The sequence below is a fragment of the Cervus canadensis genome, chromosome 13 (genome assembly GCF_019320065.1).
Source record: "Cervus canadensis isolate Bull #8, Minnesota chromosome 13, ASM1932006v1, whole genome shotgun sequence".
Taxonomy (NCBI): domain Eukaryota; kingdom Metazoa; phylum Chordata; class Mammalia; order Artiodactyla; family Cervidae; genus Cervus; species Cervus canadensis.
Genome location: NC_057398.1, coordinates 3994613 through 4014089, shown reverse-complemented (window position 1 = coordinate 4014089; position 19477 = coordinate 3994613). Strand labels below are relative to the sequence as shown.

General features: G+C 45.4%; 1 protein-coding gene across 4 annotated transcripts in view; it reads right to left on the bottom strand.

The window, feature by feature from the left end:
• Positions 1-17275, bottom strand: part of DENND1B (DENN domain containing 1B) — a 285090-nt gene extending 267815 nt beyond the window's left edge. For 2 of the 4 annotated variants that reach the window (XM_043484553.1, XM_043484555.1), the window contains exons 1-2: positions 17205-17275; positions 5709-5773 (exon numbers count right to left, since the gene is read on the bottom strand). In XM_043484553.1, coding sequence (XP_043340488.1) covers positions 5709-5773; positions 17205-17260 — 121 coding nt within the window. In that variant the 5' untranslated portion in view covers positions 17261-17275. Of the gene's footprint in view, positions 1-5708; positions 5774-7914; positions 7999-17204 lie in introns of those variants that run through there. The other 2 variants (XM_043484552.1, XM_043484554.1) reach the window with 1 other exon arrangement.
• Positions 17276-19477: the final 2202 nt, after the last annotated feature.

The window sequence follows — 19477 nt, the reverse complement described above, 5'->3', positions numbered from 1 at the left end:
GACACCAGGCTCAGACCAGTTTCTGTCACGCATCTATAAATACCCGCTAAACATGCCAGCGGCTGCACTACACTGTTCCTTAAGAATACAGTCACTGGGTCACGGGCTGGTCCTCGAAGAGGTCACTCGGAGCAGGGCAAGCAGATGCTAAGACATGTCTACACGTCTCTGTATTACCATCTTAGAAGTACCTGAATAACGTGATACAGGCAGAAGCAAAATGTGATGAATCTGTGTAAACAGTATCCCTCAAGGCGAAAAGTTGTCAAACGCAACAGGGAGCTCAGCAATACCTTGTTTTTGCAGGGCATGGAGGACACAGTCAGGGTTCTTTGGCCTGAGGTTGCGATTTAAGAAAAAGGAGACAGTCAAGACTGTTCACCTGAGCTGGAGATCAGAGGACGGAGCATCTGATGCTGACTGGGCTGGAGAAGCCGATACAAATGGAAAGTTGGTGGCAAGGTGGGATCTGCTCCTAAGAGAAGTTACTCTCTCTGGCTAAAGAGAATGGGATAAAGAAAACAAGATCTGCTAAAAGACGCACGGCAAACCACCAATAAATAAAAATGTTAGCTCAAAGATTCACTAAATATGGACATGGAAATCCTAAGAGTGGTGCAGTGTGAATACCACAAGGAAAAAGCTCAGTAAGCGTTGTGGAATTATACCTCATTCATTAATTTCCCAGAAGGCACTGTAATCCTGCTTAAAAAAAAGTACCTGTACCACATACAGGTTATACTCCAGTACTAAAGAATCTCTTGATGAAAGTGAAAGAGGAGAGTGGAAAAGTTGCTTAAAACTCAACATTCAGAAAACTAAGATGATGGCATCTGGTCCCATCACTTCATGGCAAATAGATGGGGAAACAACAGAAACAGACTTTATTTTGGGGGGCTCCAAAATCACTGCAGATAGTGACTGCAGCCATGAAATTAAAAGACACTTGCTTCTTGGAAGAAAAGCTGTGATCAACCTAGACAGCATATTAAAAAGCAGAGACATTACTTTGCCAACAAAGGTCCATCTGGTCAAGGCTAGGGTTTTCCCAGTAGTCATGTATGTATGTGAGATTTGGACCATAAAGAAAGCTGAGTGCCAAAGAATTGATGCTCTTGAACTGTGGTGTTGCAGAGACTCTTAAGAGTCCACTGGACTGCAAGGAGATCCAACAAGTTGATCCTAAAGGAAATCAGTCCTAAATATTCATTGGAAGGACTGATGCTGAAGCTGAAACTTCAATACTTTGGCCACCTGATGCAAAGAACTGGCTCATCTGAAAAGACTCTGATGCTGGGAAAGATTGAAGGTGGGAACAGAAGGGGACAACAGAGGATGAGATGGTTGGATGGCATCACCGATTCAATAGACATGAATTTGAGCAAGCTCCAGGAGTTGGAGATGGACAGGGAGGCCTGGTGTGCTGCAGTCCACAGGGTTGCAAAGAGTCGGACACGGCTGAGTGATTGAACTAAACTGAACTGACTTCCCTGTGCAAAGCCACTACACATGAGCGCCAACAGCGGCTCTAGATTTAAACACGCAGTGAAAAGTGAGAAAGTGTTAGTCGCTCAGCTGTGTCCAACTCTTTTGCAACCCCGTGGACGGCAGCCCGCCGGGCTCCTCCATCCATGGGATTCTCCAGCAAGAACACCGGAGTGGGTTGCCATGCCCTTGTACAGGGCATCTTCCCGACCCAGGAATCGAACCCAGGTCTCCCGCATTGCAGGCGGATTCTTAAAATATCTACGTGTTATCAAATCTACTAAAAACCAATAGACTGAAATACAGACTCTGGAGCCAGGCTACTCTGGGCAAGTTTTCTTCATTTCTGCCCCCAGGGTTTTTGGTCAAGTATGCAGGACTGACTGACCGTGACTCAGGCACCACACAAGTAGGGGCTACGGCTCCTGCTGCTGGCGGCGCGGGGCCAAGGACACAGAACAGAAAGCAGGGGTGTGGGGGCGACGCCTGTAAAAAAACGCCAGAAGGAGGCGTCTCCAGCCCTCCTCGAGCAAAAGCTGCTTTTCAGTTCCCTGAATCTTCCCGGGGAAAGCGGAGGCGGCACACCTCCAGTAAGTTCAGCAGTGAGAACTGCAGGCAGCCCGTCCCTGCTGGCTGCACCCGACAGCTGGAAGCGAGAAAAAGACGGTGGAAGAGGCGTGATGACAGCGGCCGGCTTGGTCTAATGGGAAGAGCACCTGGCTCTCCGGGGGCTGAGGCAGAAGCTACCAGAGGAGCTGCCCTGCCTGGAAAGCAGCCACACAGAGGCCCCCCAGCACCCAGCCCACCGACACAAGAGGCAGGTACACGTCGACCCACTCGCAGCGGTGCTGAACGCCCCATCACATGTGACGGGTGCTTTCCGAAAACCCCATGCAATGCCCTCGAAACAAGTCCAAACAGGTGAGAAGAAGACTGTCCCTCACCAGGGCCAGACATTATCAACTACATCTCAACAATGCCATTTCTTTTCTTTTTTTTTTAAGGCTATTTATTTTTTGGGCTTCCCTGGTGGCTCAGCAGCAAAGAATCCACCTGCCAATGCAGGAGACAAGGGTTCGATCCCTGAGTCGGGAAGATCCCCTGGAGAAGGAAATGGCAACCCACTCCAGTATTCTTGCCTGAGAAATCCCATGGACAGAAGAGCCTGGTGGGCTACAGTTCATAGGGTCGCAAAGAGTGGGACGTGACTTAGCAACTAAACAACAATAACAAAAGTATGTGTTTATTTATTTTGATCATGCCCCAAGACATGTGGGAATCTTAGCTCCCCAACCAGGAACCAAACCCAAGTCCCCTGCACTACAAGCTCAGAGTCTTACCCACGGGAACTGCTAGGGAAGTCCCCTATGATGCCACTTCAAATCACTAACTACATCCTAGTTAGTGAGGGTCTGCCTCTGTAGAGATTTATGACCTAAATCATTCAGGATAAATAAATGAAGTTAAAGCTTCTCTATTAAAAAGTAAACAAGAAACATGCCAAATACCTTAATTATCAATCTGAGCATAAACCAAGTTTACCATGACCATCGTACTTCCTACTGGATCAAATAGATAGTCATCAAAAAATACACCAATATACTGAGAAATAACAACTCATTCAGAAAATGAACCAATGTTTTAAGAAGGGCAAAGAGCACTTTAATTGATTTCCATTCTCCTATTCCCTGCTAGTTGTTTAGTGTATCACTCACTATGATCTTGTCACTGCACTCTCCACCCCTACCCCCACAGATGGCTACTTTAGGACTGGCCAGGCCCAAGCTGACTTGGGCCACTGGGACCCAACCTTCTGGGGGATTTGGGGAAAGAAACTACCCCCGTTAGCACCGTGACAACCCAGTGTCTGCCATCCCCAGAGTTATAAACAAGAAGCAGGGCTCAAACTTATCGGAGAGCCACACCAGCACCCCAGGGCATCTGAGGCTCCCAGCGACTGCACTGCTATGGGCGGCAGGGCACAGGCAGAGAGACGTCTCTGATGACCTACTTCCAGGCTTCCTTTTATGAAATATTAGGTTTCCTTATGATTTAAGCTGGTTTTATGCTGTACCCTAAAACATCATAATTTACACATCTTGTTTCACATGTCCATTAGAACATAAGAATGTCATCCAAGTTCATGTAAATGTTAGCAATAAAAAGTGTCCTATTTTAAATAAACTGATGCACATATGAGACTTATTATATAAAGGGCTCTCACTGACAGTTAAATAAAAATATCCCAATAACTTTCTGTAGTAATTTCTGGACATTTTCCCCTTCAATAATTATCAATAAAACAGAAAACTAGTTTAAAAACATTTAGAAACATCAAACTCTCAATCTGACATAAAACTTTAGTTATATAGTAGCATTACTTTTTAGAGCACAGAAACGATTAACTGTTAGACCCTAAAATGTTAGTCAAATTCACAGTATTTAAGTCACAATCAAAAAAGAACTGCTGCTAATGCTTTTTACATAATTAAGTTTAGCTTTTTAAAAAAATCTTTAGACTTTGCTGCCAGTGAGCCATTTTAATGGAATATGTGGGTAGGACAGATTAACTGCCACCTACAGAGAAGCCAAACACATTTATTTTAACCACTTATAATATTTGCAAGTTCATCGTGCTAGATAAACAATTAAAATACAAAGGTGTTTCCAATGAGCAGTGATTTAAACAATAACGAAACCAAAAGAGCAAGAAGGTAATAAAAGAAGGGCAGGAGTACAAGATGCCTACTAAAAGGCTAGCTCTTAAAAAAAAACGGTTAAAGGCAGAGAGAGGAGGTAAGGAGTAGACCACTCGGGAACCCCCAACACAGGCACAGAGTTGGTGTCCACGAGGCAGGCCCACCCTTTCATCAGGAATCAGCATGCATTCAAAATGGCAGAGAAACCCATGCTGCCCAAAGGAATTTAGCCTGTTTTACAAACACGTCAGATCAGCATTACTTCACACACCTTAGCTGATGTTACAGTAGATATTGTGAAGATTTATTCCTATCGTAAATACACTCCAGGATAAATTTAAATTGGAGTTGGAAAAAAAAAAGTAATGTATCCATTGGAATCTTCAACAAGAACTTATTTGGGCCTGGAGAGAACGTAAGCAGACTAATACACGCAGGACAACGAAACACAATCTCTTCAACCGGAGAAAGCTCAGGCACAACCTAGGATCTCTCCTCGCCTGGGGACAAACCTGCCACAGCTGCGGCTCTAACAGGCCTGAGCCGGGCAGGCAGGGCTGCTGGGGCCGAAGGGGCCTGCCTTCCTACCTAAAATTAGCCCTGCCCACCTCACCGCGGCTGGGCTGGGCGCCTCTATTTTAAGGTGCGCGACTCCAAATTGCTTAGGAGCATGTAATTGCGGGCCAGTTTGGGCAGCTGAGAGTGTGGAGAGACTTCCCAGCCAGGCTCAAGAGTGGACAACCAGTCTGGACAGAAGTCCCACACTGAATCACCGTGCTATCTGAGGTCTAAGTACACAGGCGGTGGTGGCGTCACCCACGGGAGATACCCACGAGAGACGCAGCACGGGGACAGAACGCAGAGGAAACGCGCGGGAACAGACACCGCCTCCTCTTACCCACCAGCCCTGCCCCGCCCCACCCAGTGCGCACGCGCACACCCTCCCCCCGCCCCGCCAAAAGTAGGGGGAAAGCTGACTGAAGTCATGATCCTAAGGTGTCCTCATCATCTCGGGAAATGAAGATACAGCACTGGCAGCTGAAGCCCCTTCCCAGTAATGCCACAGGGCTGTCTGCCGCCCTCTGAAAGCCCCTGGCTCCCGGAGTAACGCCCACAGAAAGGGCTACCCAGTCCACATTCCACGTCTGCGGAACCTGAGGCGGGAACCGGCGTGGCTCCCGCCTGTACCGGTGAGAAAATTTTCACCAGCATTTTAAACAGGAGCTGAATTTTCAAGAAGGAATGAAAGAATATGAAAGGGTGCGCCGTTCCACCGTAACTAACAATAACGTCATCAACAAAGTTGTGAGTTACAGGGTGCTTACACACTCCTGAAATTTAAGCTGCACGGATAACATTCCTGATTCCCACCACCTCAGAGCTAAAAGTCAGTCTCTATTTTCGGACCGGAACTTGAGACACCAGACACAGAAGGTATATTTAATACAAGTCCTATCCTGATACCATCGCATTCCGCTTGTCTACAACCTGAGCATTTCTTCTGAACTAGCAAAACACACATACCTTCATTTTCGGAGGCATGACATTTCACCTTCAATACCAAGTCAAAGGTTCTTTCTGGATTTTCCCTAAAAGAAAAAGAACTTTGTTAGTATTTCTTTCCTCTGACAAAGTTTATATTCTCGTAACTCTAATAGTTAATCTTGTTCTTGTCTCAATAGATTCCATGTAATGATATGACCAGGCTTCCCAGGTGGCTCTGTGGTCAAGAGGCCATCTGCCAATTCAGGTGAGACCCAGGTTCGATCCTTCGGTCAGGAAGATCCCCTGGATAAGGAAGTAGCAACCTACTCCAGTATTCCTGCCTGGAGAATCCCATTGACAGAGGAGGCTGGCGGGCTATAGTCCATGGGGTCACAAATGAGTGGGATGCAACTTAGCGACTAAACAACAACTACATGATCACAAGGGAGAAGAAATAAAGCATTCTCCTAGTTCAGCAACTTAAGCACACTGAGGCTTAACAGTGCAGAGACTTTGGAAAAACATTTAACTTCTGAGTCTGTTTTCTCACCTAGAAAGTACCTTGTTAGGGTCACAGAACAACTGTGAGGATTACAAATCACATAATACATGTGGAAGTACTTTATAAAGTATTAAGTGCTGTATAAATAGAAAGCATTGCCTCTATCTTATCAAATCAAAACTGAAAAGCCAGAACGTTCCTAAGAGGCTCTACCTTTCCCCACCAGCAGAGCTTAACAGCAGGTTCTCTGGCTTTTATCAAAGGACTTGCAATATAGACACAACTGAATGATTGGTTCCACCTGCCACGTTCTGGAGCACCATGAAACACTCACAATGGTCCTTAAAAGTGGAACTTTGCATATATTGTCCTGAGACAGAATTACAGTAGGGAAGCACATTTTAAGTACCAAACTATACATAGCCCCCAAGGCCAACCCAAAAAGATAATGTCAACTATCTGGGAAAATTGGACTCCTGCTTCAATATTGGAGTTGATCACTAAGAACAGTACGGTTTTGCTTCATTCAGAAGTTACCAACATTCACTAAATGCTCACACATTCAAGGTATACTTTGTTAATTTCAAAAAGTGAATGGAAATCTATTGAGACATCTTTAGAAACATCGTGTTCTTTTTAACACAGTTCTGTTTTAATATCTTTCTGCCAGAAGATAAAAGATCAAGCAACCTCTGATACCACAAAGTCCATGTGACCAAAGTGTTCATGCATTTCAGTTATTCCTGCCACCGGAGTCCTTGGCTGTCTGTGCACTGGCTGTTTTTAATAATGCATTTCCCTCAAGAAACTAACAGCTATTGTTGGCTTCTAAGTAAGTGCTCTATTTTTTAAAATCTATTACAAGAATCTAGAAACAGAAATTGACAAGCCATATAAATTACTCTGCAAATATACTGCTTCCTCAGCCGTCCCATTATTAAGTTGCTTCAATGGAAATAATCTGAACTCAGGTGAGCCTCCCTCCTAATCCAGTTAATGTCAAAAGATATACTTTTTAAAGTCCCATACCTAGCACCCTCCCCCAATATGCCAAACACCGAAGAAAATTATTTTCCTAAGTCTCTAGAACCTCTCTTAAGCATAAATATAAAATACTCTGTAACACTGGGAAATGTTAAAGGCTTTTAACGCTAAAACAAATATATACACGATATTCGTGAACTCGGGGGGGGGGGGGTTGGTTTAAGTGGGTGTCAAAGGAAGAAAGAAGGAATTTTTTTGCAAAGTAAGTTTCCGGAGGAAAATATAAAACTCCTGCCCTTCAGGTAACTGAAAGAAAACCACCACACTGTTCAGATGGCTTTTTGCCTGCTGAAGGTCCTGAAGAAAAGCCCCAGCTGCACCCAAGGGTGCTGCCGACCACACGGAAAACACTCCCTCCTCGAGCCCCTTCTGCCGGCGCCGGTATTCCACGCCCTGGGCACCTTTCTGCCCTGAGAAGGGGCCGGAGGAGGGAGACCCGGCGCCGCCGGTAAACACCCTGGAAGCGCGCCGGGAGGGCAGTCACGCCCGAGCCGCCGGCCCGCCCGGCGCGTGGGGGGAACCAGCCTCACGTCCGCCCGCCGCCCGGGACCCGCAGCGCCGCGCCGGCGCCCAGGCCTCCGCCCCGGGCCGCGCGCCCCCCGCCGCCCGCAGGCCCGCGGCCTAGGCCGCCCGGGGGAGCCGGGGTTGGGGGGCCGGGGTCCGCGGAGGGGGCCCCCCGCCGCCCCCGCGAGCACTCACTTGGTCCTGCAGTCCATGGCTACATGTCGCGGGGCGCGCCCGCCCGCCGGCCGCCGCGGGAACGGCTGCGCGCAGCGCGGCGGCCCGGCCCGGCGGAGAGGCCGCGCCCCGCCCCGCGCCTCTGTGACAGCGCGGCCGCCGCCCCCGCCCCCGGCCCGGCCGCCCCGCGCTCCCTGCACCGCCCGCGAACCAGGAAGTGGGCGCGGGGCGCCGGCGCGGGGCCGCCTCACCTGAGCCGCGCGGGCGCGAGCAGGGCGCGAGGCGCGGGCCTCCCCGAGGGCCCACTGCGCACCCAACAGCCAGCTGCTCGGGCGGCCTGGGCGCCGGGCGGCCGCGGCGCCCCCGGAGCCGGCACAGGCTCGGGGTGGGGGGGCTCAGGGCCGCCGACCCCCGCCCCGGAAAGTCAAGTACCAGACAGGGCACCCGGCCCCCGCGGTGCGCGCCGCCCGGCGTCCGAGCACCCGTTGACCCTCTGTGTGGTGTTGGGGGCGGGGAGGGGGGGTGGGGGGGAAGACGCATGACTTTCAGGCTGCACATCCGAGCTCCAGGCACCGAGCTCGGCTCCGGGCCTCCCTGCCACTGGGCCTGGGTACCTCCTAGGGGATCCAGAGCCGCCCCCTCCTGAATCAGGAAGGTTCAGAGGTGCACCTGCTCAGGAGCCCAGCCCGGCAGCCGAATAACACTGCTCCACTGGCCTTGCACGTCGTCTGGGACACAGACCTCTCCCCCGTCACGGCTGCCACGTGGCCAAGGACTCACTTGCGGACCCATCCACCGAGGGACAGGCCTTGCAGATGCAGCCCGAGGGCAGAGGGGCCTGAACTAAAAGCTGCTGCGTGCAGAGCCCTGGGGAATGCAGGAGCAGCTTGTACGCACCGTCCCAGCCCTTGCGGTCACTACGTGACAGGCGCTTTCACCAGCATCTTATGGATGAAGAAGCGGGCCAAGCCAGCCCCACGGTGATGGGCAAGCCAGACTTCAGGCCAGGTCTATCCTACTGCCTCTCTCCCTCTTGTGTGGCCTCCTGTGTAGGATATACCGAGAAGAGAGGTAGAAACGGTCTTACTTAGGATGGACGTGCGAAGCTGGTCCAGGGCTGGGCGGTTACACAGAGACCTTCCGGAGAAGGCTTCTCCCGTCCGTTACCACCCCTGACACATGGCCTGGGTGTTTTTCATCCCAACAGAGGTAGCTTCGGACCTTCTTCATGCAAAAGGAAAGAGGATGAGAAGAAAGCAGATGTGGTATGAATAGAGTGAGTCATGAGACAGACAACTCAAACAAGGCTTGGGAATTAAAGAATTTAGAATCAAGAAGCTAAAATTAAACTCAAGTATACCAGCCCTCAAACATTTTGGCCAGAGATGACTGTTACTTGGTGAACAAAACAAGATGCATGGCATAGTCACAGACCTGGTGGCCTAAAATGAGCACAGAATATAATGGGGAAACAGAAAAATTATATTTTGGCAAATGTGTTGTCATAGCTTGACTTGGGGTGAGACACTTCAGTTTCTCAGTTCCTACATTTGTAAAATGGGAATTATTACTTGTGTATCACATGAACAATATGATGTTCAAGTTTAATAAAAGTGCTACTAATTGTGTGATCTTTTGAGAAATCATTCTGTCGATTTCAGTTTCACAATGAGGCAAAATACACCACATTGTCTTTTTTCCCAAATAAAACTCTCCTCTACTTAAGAAGTTACTATAGTCCAAAGCCTTGAAAACACATCCATAAATTCAAAAGCCACTTCTGCTCCAAGCAGACTTCTCCTTTCATTATAATTAATTCTTCTCCAAAGAAAGGAACCCTACCTGAGGTGCCTACAGGAGTTTTTAATTTGTGGTGAGGTACTATTAATACAATTGTTTTCCCCAACCATTTGTTGGGATTTAAGTGACAGTCATCGCTGAGTGGGGAAGATCCCCTGGAGGAGGGCATGGCAACCCACTCCAGTATTCTTGCCTGAAGATCCCCTGGACAGAGGAGCCTGGCAGGCTCCAGTCATGGGGTCACACAGAGAAGCGACTAAGCCCAAACGCACACAAGTAACAATCATACCCCTGCATATTTTTTAAAATTTACTCTAGGTGTATATAAAGAGGAAATACTACATATGTACACACAAAACAAATCTTTTTTAAACCAGCTTTTAGGCTATGATGAAGAGGTTTATGTATCCTGATACTACTGAGGTAAAAGGGATAGAAACACAGATGGACACAATTTGTATGTTTGTTTAAAATTACTGAAAAAAGATAATGTATACAGTTATGTTTTTGTAAAATACAGTTATGTTGGTGATGTTTTATTGAAACCAGTGGTATAATTTTAGCAGTTTTAGAACTTTTGACACAACTGGTAGAGAACTCTACAAAGGGCAAGGCTTCAAAGTGGTGTTAGATCTTCTTAATATCATATTTCAGTAGTAATATTTCCTACTTGACAACTAATGTGAGCATATTTCTCTCTCAGGACTACAGAGAGAAATATTTCTACTATGGGAGAAATAACCTCACATATGCAGATACCACTTTAATGGTAGAAAGTGAAAACGAACTAAAGAGCCTCTTGATGAAGGTGAAAGAGGAGAGGGAAAAAGCTGGCTTAAAACTCAGCATTCAAACAACCAAGATCATGGCGTCCGGTCCTATCACTTCATGGCAAATAGATGGGGAAAATGTGGAAACAGTGTCAGATTTCATTTTCATGGGGCTCCAAAATCAATGCAGACGATGACTGCAGCCACGAAATTAAAAGACGCTTGCTCCTTGGAAGAATAGCTACGACAAACCTAGACAGCATATTAAAAAGCAGATACATTACTTTACCTACAAAGGTCTGAATATTCAAAGCTATGGTTTTTCGAGTAGTCATGTATGGATGTGAGAGCTGGACCATAAAGAAGGCTGAGTGCTGAAGAATTGATGCTTTCGAACCGTGGTGCTGGAGAAGACTCTTTAGAGTCCCTTGGACTGCAAGGAGATCCAACCAGTCCATCCTCAAGGAAATCAACCCTGAATATTCATTGAAAGGACCGATGCTGAAGCTGGAGCTCCAATACTTTGGCCGTCTGTTGAGAATTGACTCGTTGGAAAAGACCCTGATGCTGGGAAAGATTGAAAGCAGGAGAAAAAGGCTACAGAGGATGAGATGTTTAGATAGTATCACTGACTCAATGGCCATGAGTTTGAGCAAGCTCCGGGAAACAGTGAAGGACAGAGAAGCCTGGCGCGCTGCAGTGCGTGGGGTCGCAAATAGTCAGACACGACTGAGCGACTGTAACAACAGGAGTCAAAGTACGTAGTCTGCATGTGATCAAAGGACTTGGTCTATAAGCTAATAACATTAAAATGTTTTGAACTTATTTTCATTGTGTGTGTGTGTTTGTAAAGAATATATATTCCTCAGCTCTTGGGTAAGGTGTCCTAGAAATGTGTCCTTGGGAAATTCTCTGGTGGTCCACTGGTTCGGGCTCTGCACTTTCACTTCGAAAGGCCCAGGTTCATTCCCTAGTCAGGGAACTAAGATCCCGCAAACCACATGATGCAGCCAAAATATAAATAAATAAAAACAAAAAATATGTCCTTGATCAAATATTATGTTTGTGCTTTTGACATCTTCTATTACTAGATTTGCATCTGCTTGATACAATTCAATTAATGAAAGAGATGACTTGAAATCTCCTAATTGATGATGGATTCATCTATCTCAGTTTAAAGTTCTTCCAGTTTTTGCTTTATATACTTTGGGGCTGTGTTATAATATGCAAGCCACTTTATAATTGTTATTTCTGCCTGGTAAACGTAACATTAGGTTGTGACTTTCTGAAACTCTAGCAATGCTTTTGCCTTGGTGTCTGAACAGCTTGCTTCTGATGAGTATTTGCCTACTAGTAGTATCAATATCTGGAGAAGGAAATGGCAGCCCACTCCAGTGTTCTTGCCTGGAGAATCCCAGGGATGGGGTAGCCTGGTGGGCTGCGGTCTATGGGGTCGCACAGAGTCGGACACGACTGAAGCGACTTAGCAGCAGCAGCAGCAGCAGTATCAATATCAGAGAAGGCAATGGCACCCCACTCCAGTACTCTTGCCTGGAAAATCCCATGGACAGAGGAGCCTGGTAGGCTGCAGTCCATGGGGTCGCTAAGAGTCAGACAGGACTGAGCGACTTCACTTTCACTTTTCACTTTCATGCATCGGAGAAGGAAATGGCAACCCACTCCAGTGTTCTTGCCTGGAGAATCCCAGAGATGGGGGAGCCTGGTGGGCTGCCGTCTATGGGGTCGCAGAGTCGGACATGACTGAAGCGACTTAGCAGCAGCAGCAGTATCAATATATCTCTTTCATTCTATTACATCAAAACTTTCTAAGTCATTATGTGCAGATTTATCTAACTAATGTGAATTCTGACTTTCAATCTAGTCTGATAATCACTCTTAGATGGAGCCTTTAGACCATTGCATGTTTTATAATTGCTGACATATTTGGATTTATTTCCACCATCTCATGTTGTACTTTGCATTTGTCTTCTCTGGATCTGTTTTCTTTCTCTCAAGTTTGCCTTCTTTAGAATTAATTTTTCTTTTATGCTTTTATTTCTCCCTTGTTCTAGCTTGGAAGTTATATAGTCTGTTCCTATTCACTTAGTGACTATCCTAGAAATTTTAACAGGAAGATTTATGTGATTAAACCCAGAATTTATCAATACATCAACCTTCTCTCAAACAACACAGGGACCTTTGAAATATTCTCCAAAACTACAATACATTACTGACGTTGTTTTATATTGTCGATGTTTGTTTAAACTTACCCAGAAGTTTACCACTTTGGGGGCTCTTTTTATTATTAGTTTTTAATTTTTTAGTCAAGCCACACAGTACATGGGGCTTCCCTTGTGGCTCGGCTGGTAAAGAATCTGCCTGCAATGCAGGAGACCTGGGTTCGATCCCTGTGTTGGGAAGATCCCCTGGAGAAGGGAAAGGCTACCCATTCCAGTATTCTGGCCTGGAGAATTCCATGGACTATACTCCATGGGGTCACAAAGAGTCGGACATGACTGAGTGATTTCACTTTCACTTTCATAGTATGTGGGAACTTAGTTCCCTGACCAGGGATCAAACCCGCACTCTCTTCATTGGAAGCAAGGAATCTTAACCACTGGACCACCAGGACCCCACTTCTTTCTTATATTCATCTATTATCTCCCACCTAGGCTTGCCTTCCTTCTGCCTAAAATACATGCCATAGGTACTGACTGAGTCTCTCATTTTTTGTTTGGGTGAGGAATATATATATTTCACCCTCATTCTTAAAAAATATCTTCACTGATAAAGAATTCTAAATTGACATTTCTTTCTGTACAATGTCAATATCATTTTTCTATCTTCCAACATCTCCAGTTATAATTTGAACTTTGAAAGTAATCTTGAAGTGTAATCTCTCTTCTATCTACTTTTAAGATTTTTCATTTGTCTTTAGACTTCTAGATTCTGTATGAAGCACTGAGATGAAGATTTTTTTAAATCCCTTCTTCTTGGTTACTCTACATTTCTTGATGCTGGACTGGTGAATTCCATCAGTTCTGGGAAATTCTGAACATCATCTTGGCTCCTCTCTCCTTCTAGGACTGTGACGACACACATCTCTTTCTATCTTCCATTTCTCTTAACATCTCTTTCGTAGTTTCTTTTTCTTTATCATTCTAGGCTGGATTTTTGATAACTTTATAAATATCTTCCTTTTCATTAATACTTTCTGTGGCTTTGTCTCATCTATTAAAGTCAGACATTTGGTTTTTTCTCTGTATTTTATTTCTAAAGCTCTGTTTGGTTATTATTAGACCTGCTTTCCCTTAAAATGTATAACCGACTAAGACCTACATAGAGCACAAGGAACTCTGTTCAGTGTTGTGTGGCAGCTGAATGGAAGGGGAGTTTGGGGGAGACTGGATACATGTGTGTGTACGGCTGAGTCCCCATCGCTGATCACCTGAAACTATCACAACATTGTTAACTGGCTGTCCTCCAATACAAAATAAAAAGTAATAAAAGTTTAAAAATCTGTTTTCTCAACTCATGTTTGAAGCCTTTCCCTAATTTCTTAAAATATATTTAACATTTTAAATTCTATTTCTGATCATTCCAATCTCTGAAGCATTTGTGGGTCTGATTCTACTATCTGACATTTTCCTTCTGCCTCTTAGAGTCCCTTCTTTGCTTCTACATTTGGTGGTTTCCTTTTATTCCTGGGAGCTTTAGACATGGAAATTTTGTGAAAGTTGGAAGGAAGTTGAGTTCTCTGGAGAGGGTGTTCATTTATTGCTGGTAGATGTTGAAACTTTTCAGACCACCCTTGGGGGATCTGGCTCTTGGTTACGAATACTCCAGGAGGATTAACTCTGCTCCAGAGTTTGAGACAATCAGTTTTCCTTGAATCCCTTTGGAATGCCAGGTTCTGTTCAGTTCAGTTTACTTCAGTCGCTCAGTCATGTCTGACTCTTTGTGACCCCATGGACTGCAGCATACCAGGCCTCCCTGTCCATCACAAACTCCCGGAGTTTACTCAAACTCATGTCCATTGAATCGGTGATGCCATCCAACCATCTCATTCTCTGTCGTCCCCTTCTCCTCTCGCCTTCAATCCTTCCCAGCATCAGGATCTTTTCCAATGAGTCAGTTCTTTGCATCAGGTGGCCAAATTATTGGAGTTTCAGCTTCAGCATCAGTCCCTCCAATGAATATTCAGGACTGATTTCCTTTAGGATGGACTGGTTGGATCTCCTTGCAGTCCAAGGGACTCTCAAGAGTCTTCTCTAACACCACAGTTCGAAAGCATCAATTCTTCAGCACTCAGCTTTCTTTATAGCCAGGTTCTGAGGGGCATCCTATTAGATTTCCCACATAAGGAAGAGGAGTAACAGATGCTCAAGCTCAACCAGTTTAACAAACCCCCTCCGTATGGAAAGTGCCTCTGGTGACTACTTTACTGGTTCCTGTCCCCACGTTATACCATCACCAAGTACTGCTTGCTTTCTTGACTGCCCCGGAGTGCCTTTAAAATTTTTCAAAGCATGTAATTCTGAATTTGTAATTAATTTCAGGAGAAATTTTGACTAGACATCATGATTGACTAGTTTTGACTATACTATAAAAGTGGACTAATAACTTTTGATCCACCTAATAATGTCTAGGTTTCCCAGGTAGCTCAGTGGTAAACAATCTTCCTGCCAATGCAGGAGACCTGGGTTCAGCCCCTGGGATGGGAAGATCCCCTGGAGAAGGGATGGCAACCCACTCCAGTATTCTTGCCTGGAGAATTTCATGGACAGAGGAGCCTAGGGGGCTACAGTCCATGGGGTCACAGAAGAGTCAGACATGCCTAAGTGACTGAACAAGGACGATAATGTCTACCTTCCTCAAGTCATACCCAAATAGCCTCTAACTTATACACCCTTACATAGTAATGTTATGGAGAAATCAAAGTTCAGGGCATTTAGTGAGACTAGTCTCCTGCTTCAAAATGTATTCAGTTCAGTTCAGTTGCTCAGTCATGTCCGACTCTTTGTGACCCCATGGACTGCAGCACGCCAGGCCTCCCTGTCCATCATCAACTCCCAGAGCTTACCCAAACTCATGTCCATTGAGTTGGTGATGGCATCCAACCATCTCATCCTCTGTCATCCCCTTCTCCTCCTGCCTTCAATCTTTCCCAGCATCAGGGTCTTTTCCTATGAGTCAGTTCTTCACATCAAGTGACCAAAGTATTGGAGTTTCAGCTTCAGCATCAGTCCTTCCAATGAATATTCAGGGCTGATTTCCTTTAGGATGGACTGGTTGGATCTCCTTGCAGTCCAAGGGACTCTCAAGAGTCTTCTCCAACACCACACTTCAAAAGCATCAATTCTTTGGCACTCAGCTTTCTTTACAGTCCAACTCTCACATCCATACATGACCACTGGAAAAACCATAGCTTTGACTGGATGGACCTTTGTTGGCAAAGTAATGTCTCTGCTTTTTAATATGCTGTCTAGGTTGGTCATAACTTTTCTTGCAAGGAGCAGGCATCTTTTAATTTCATGGCTGCAGTCACCATCTGCAGTGATTTTGGAGCCCAAAAAATTAAGTCTGTCACTGTTTCCATTGTATTGGGTTGGCCAAAAATCTCACTTGAGTTTTTCCATAAGATCTTATGGGAAAACCCAAACAACCTTCTTGACCAACCCAATACTATGATATCCATAAAGGTAATCCCTGGCCTCCAAACCCCCATCCATTTACACAATGTATCAATGCAGAAATAGGCCTCAGACATAAATGAAGAGACACTGATAACTGGAATACCTTGCCCTGACAGCTCTATCCCCTGTGGAGTCTGGAAAGAGGAACAATATTGGCAGCTCTAGAATGGAATTTCTTAAATAACACCTTAATATTGCTTTGAGTTTAAAACAACTTTGCTAGACTCAAATGGACCATGAGTTTCATTTTATTTCAAAGTTTTCAGTTCCAGACAGTCAACTTAGAAATGAACTTTTAGACACAACCCTCTCATGAGAACATGAGATCCAAGTGAGGCATTCCCTAAGAGTGCATGCTGCACTGTCTCCTAATATTCTTCCTGGTGAGACTTCATTAATAGTACGACCACCTTCATTTATTATGGAAGAAAAATCCTTTTATATAAAGTATATAACAAGTTAAATTTCTTGAAGTCTTTAGAAAACTTTCTTGAAAATATTTTAGTAGGACCTGCCTCTTAATACCAACTGAGATAGCATTGTTAAAAAGAATATTCTTTAAGTGTGTTATTCCTTTTATACTTAGCACCAATACCATGAATTTGAATCTAAAGGTAAAAATCTCTTTCAGAATGATATATGAACTACTTTTAAAATAGAGAGAAAGTAGATGAGATTTGGGAGCAATCTCTCTCCTGAACATATTCTTACCTTGAGTTGTTTTCACATCTCTTGGCCTATAAAGTTAGCAGTCAATATTAATTTGAAAGCCACCTTCAAAAGTTGTCTTCCAGTTTGGAGACAAAGGGATCAGATCATTCTTAACACCTTTACTACCAAATCTTTATAAAATTCAAATGTTTATAAAATATCCAATGTTTATAAAATTCAAATGGGAAATGATATTTCTTTCTTCTGCTATTAAACTTGTAGTAAAAAAGAGTTTTAGTGAAATTCTCAAAAATAATACAGCAAAGAGATTCTCTTCCCCCCACCACCCCGTTTCAGATGATTTGCCCAAAATTATAAAGTCACACTCTCTTACCTCTGACCACTTTCAGCTAGTTCACTTTTACCTTTGTCCCTTGATTTGCCAGACATTGGAGAATTTTAAACCGTCCTTGCAGTTAAGAAAAAAGAATATTCGGAGCAGAGTTATCAACGACGGATGGGAAACAGAGAAGACAAGCTTTCTTGGTGACTCTGGCTTGCAAGAAGCAGAGCAGTGTTTGTGTAACCCTGTGGCAGTGCGTGGGAAACACTGCTAACCCCGCCCACCAGACACTCCACAGAAATAAAGACATCTGCATTGTTGGCGGCTCTGCTCACACCCACCTGATACTCTGCGGAGCCTGAGTGATCACACCCGATGAACAATGACAGTGGAATTTACTGGAAGGAAGCAGAAGAGCGGCTAATGTGATGTTACCAGTGCAACGCGGTCAGTAATCCTTAGAAGCAGCCGTCATCCGGATGCAAACAGAGAGATGATTCCAACAGATTTCTGTGCAGCAAGTTCTTCACTAAAACAGTGACAAGGCAAACATGACATGCACTCAGCTCTGAGCGACTCTAGGGAGAAAAAGAACACTGCGTTTTCTAGGGAGAAAAAGAAAACCAGCAAACAGAACTCAGTTAAATACAGCTGAAAAGGTGCAGCAGAAGGTCCCTGAAGTGGTACACACGGATTCTAAACTCCTGAATGTTTGACTATTCTCCACTTCCTTACTGCTGCAAATAAGATGCAAATCAACAAGGACTGAGAGGTCTCCTGGTCGTCATCTTATCTCTCTGCTGATTTTTCTGATGTCAGAGATCCGAGACATAGGTAAGTACCTGCCAAGACAACCTCGGCTCGTAATCTTCCCCGGGAAGGAAGGAACCATGGATGGAAGCTCCATGAAACTGATCGAGGTCTTCCTGGTTTGGTGGGGATTTGCGTGCTTTGTAGAGAGGACTCAGTCTTGCCCGCCTTTCCTCATTCACTGTGCACAATTTCATCAGCCTTTTCCTGCCCTCTGGAGCTTGCCGATCAGGATGGCTGAGTAGGGCAGGAATGCAGGAGGGCTCAGGACTGTGACTCAGCCCCGCATCTTTAGCCCCTGCACCCGTGGAGGCTGACTGCTCTGTCGCTGAACAAACACCTCTCGGACCTCCCTTCACTCCATCTGCGTTGAACTGCAGACCAGGAACCGAGGGCATTAGTCTGCGCGCTGTGAAGGGTAACTGTACCTTGTCCTCACCATGGTTACTTAAGAAAACTACCGAGGGACTTCCCTGGTGGTCCAGGGGTTAAGAATCAGCCTTCCAATGCAGGGACGTGGGTTCGACCCATGGTCGGGGAACTAAGACCCCACATGCCTCGGGATGAGGAAGCCTGCAAGGCACAACGAGAGATCCTAAATGATGCAATGAAGATCCCACATGCCACAACTAAGGCGCAACACAGACAAGTAAACAAACAAGTGAAATAGTAAAAGACAGGAGAAAGAAAACTACTGAATGGCTGCTAGTTACTCCTATTCCATGATGATGGGAGGCCTTCTATCACCATGTGACCTGTTTCTTTCTGTCGCTGATGTTTAACACTTCCCCTTTAAATAAGCAGGTGTGAACTCTTAAGTAGTCCTTGCATGACTTCGTGAGGAGTGGCCTGACCTCAGAATTAGAAGGAAGGCTTTGAATCAAGTGGCCTGTGATTGAGTTAGGAAAAACTCACTCCAGCAAGCCAGCCGGCAAAACAACTTCCAGTTTGTGAAAGCCAAAATAAAAAAAAAAGTGTCTTAACATTTGAGTCACCCTGTCATTCCACGCACAAAGGCTCCATGTACAGAGCAGAGCCACGAGCCTCTCCACATCTGCGTGTGTCCTTTCTGCCAAGTGCTTTATGTTCGTGTTTTATTAGCTGGGTCTCTCGCTCGTCCTGCGAGGTATAGATTAGCAGGTGAAGCAGGCACTGTCCATGATGAGACAGGAAGCAAATGCTCCGGGGACGTTTTATCCCAGAAGCCCGTGTGGAGGGATACGCTTTTCCCCACCTGCTGGAGGCACCAGGAGATAGAAGTCAGCCCACAGAACACCACTGAGCCATTTTTACAGGCATTTTCTTTGTAAAACACGTATATTGCTTCTTCCCTCCATTTTCCTCTCTCACTTTCTTCCACTCCCTTTCTCTCACTCACTCAACAAAAGCGAACAAGTCTTCAGCAGGTCTGTATTTCAATTCAAAATTATTACCATATGGCATCTGCTTCTTCTATCTTTACCTACCTAAATTACATGCATTATTTACAATTTTTGAGGTCATTCATTTCTTTA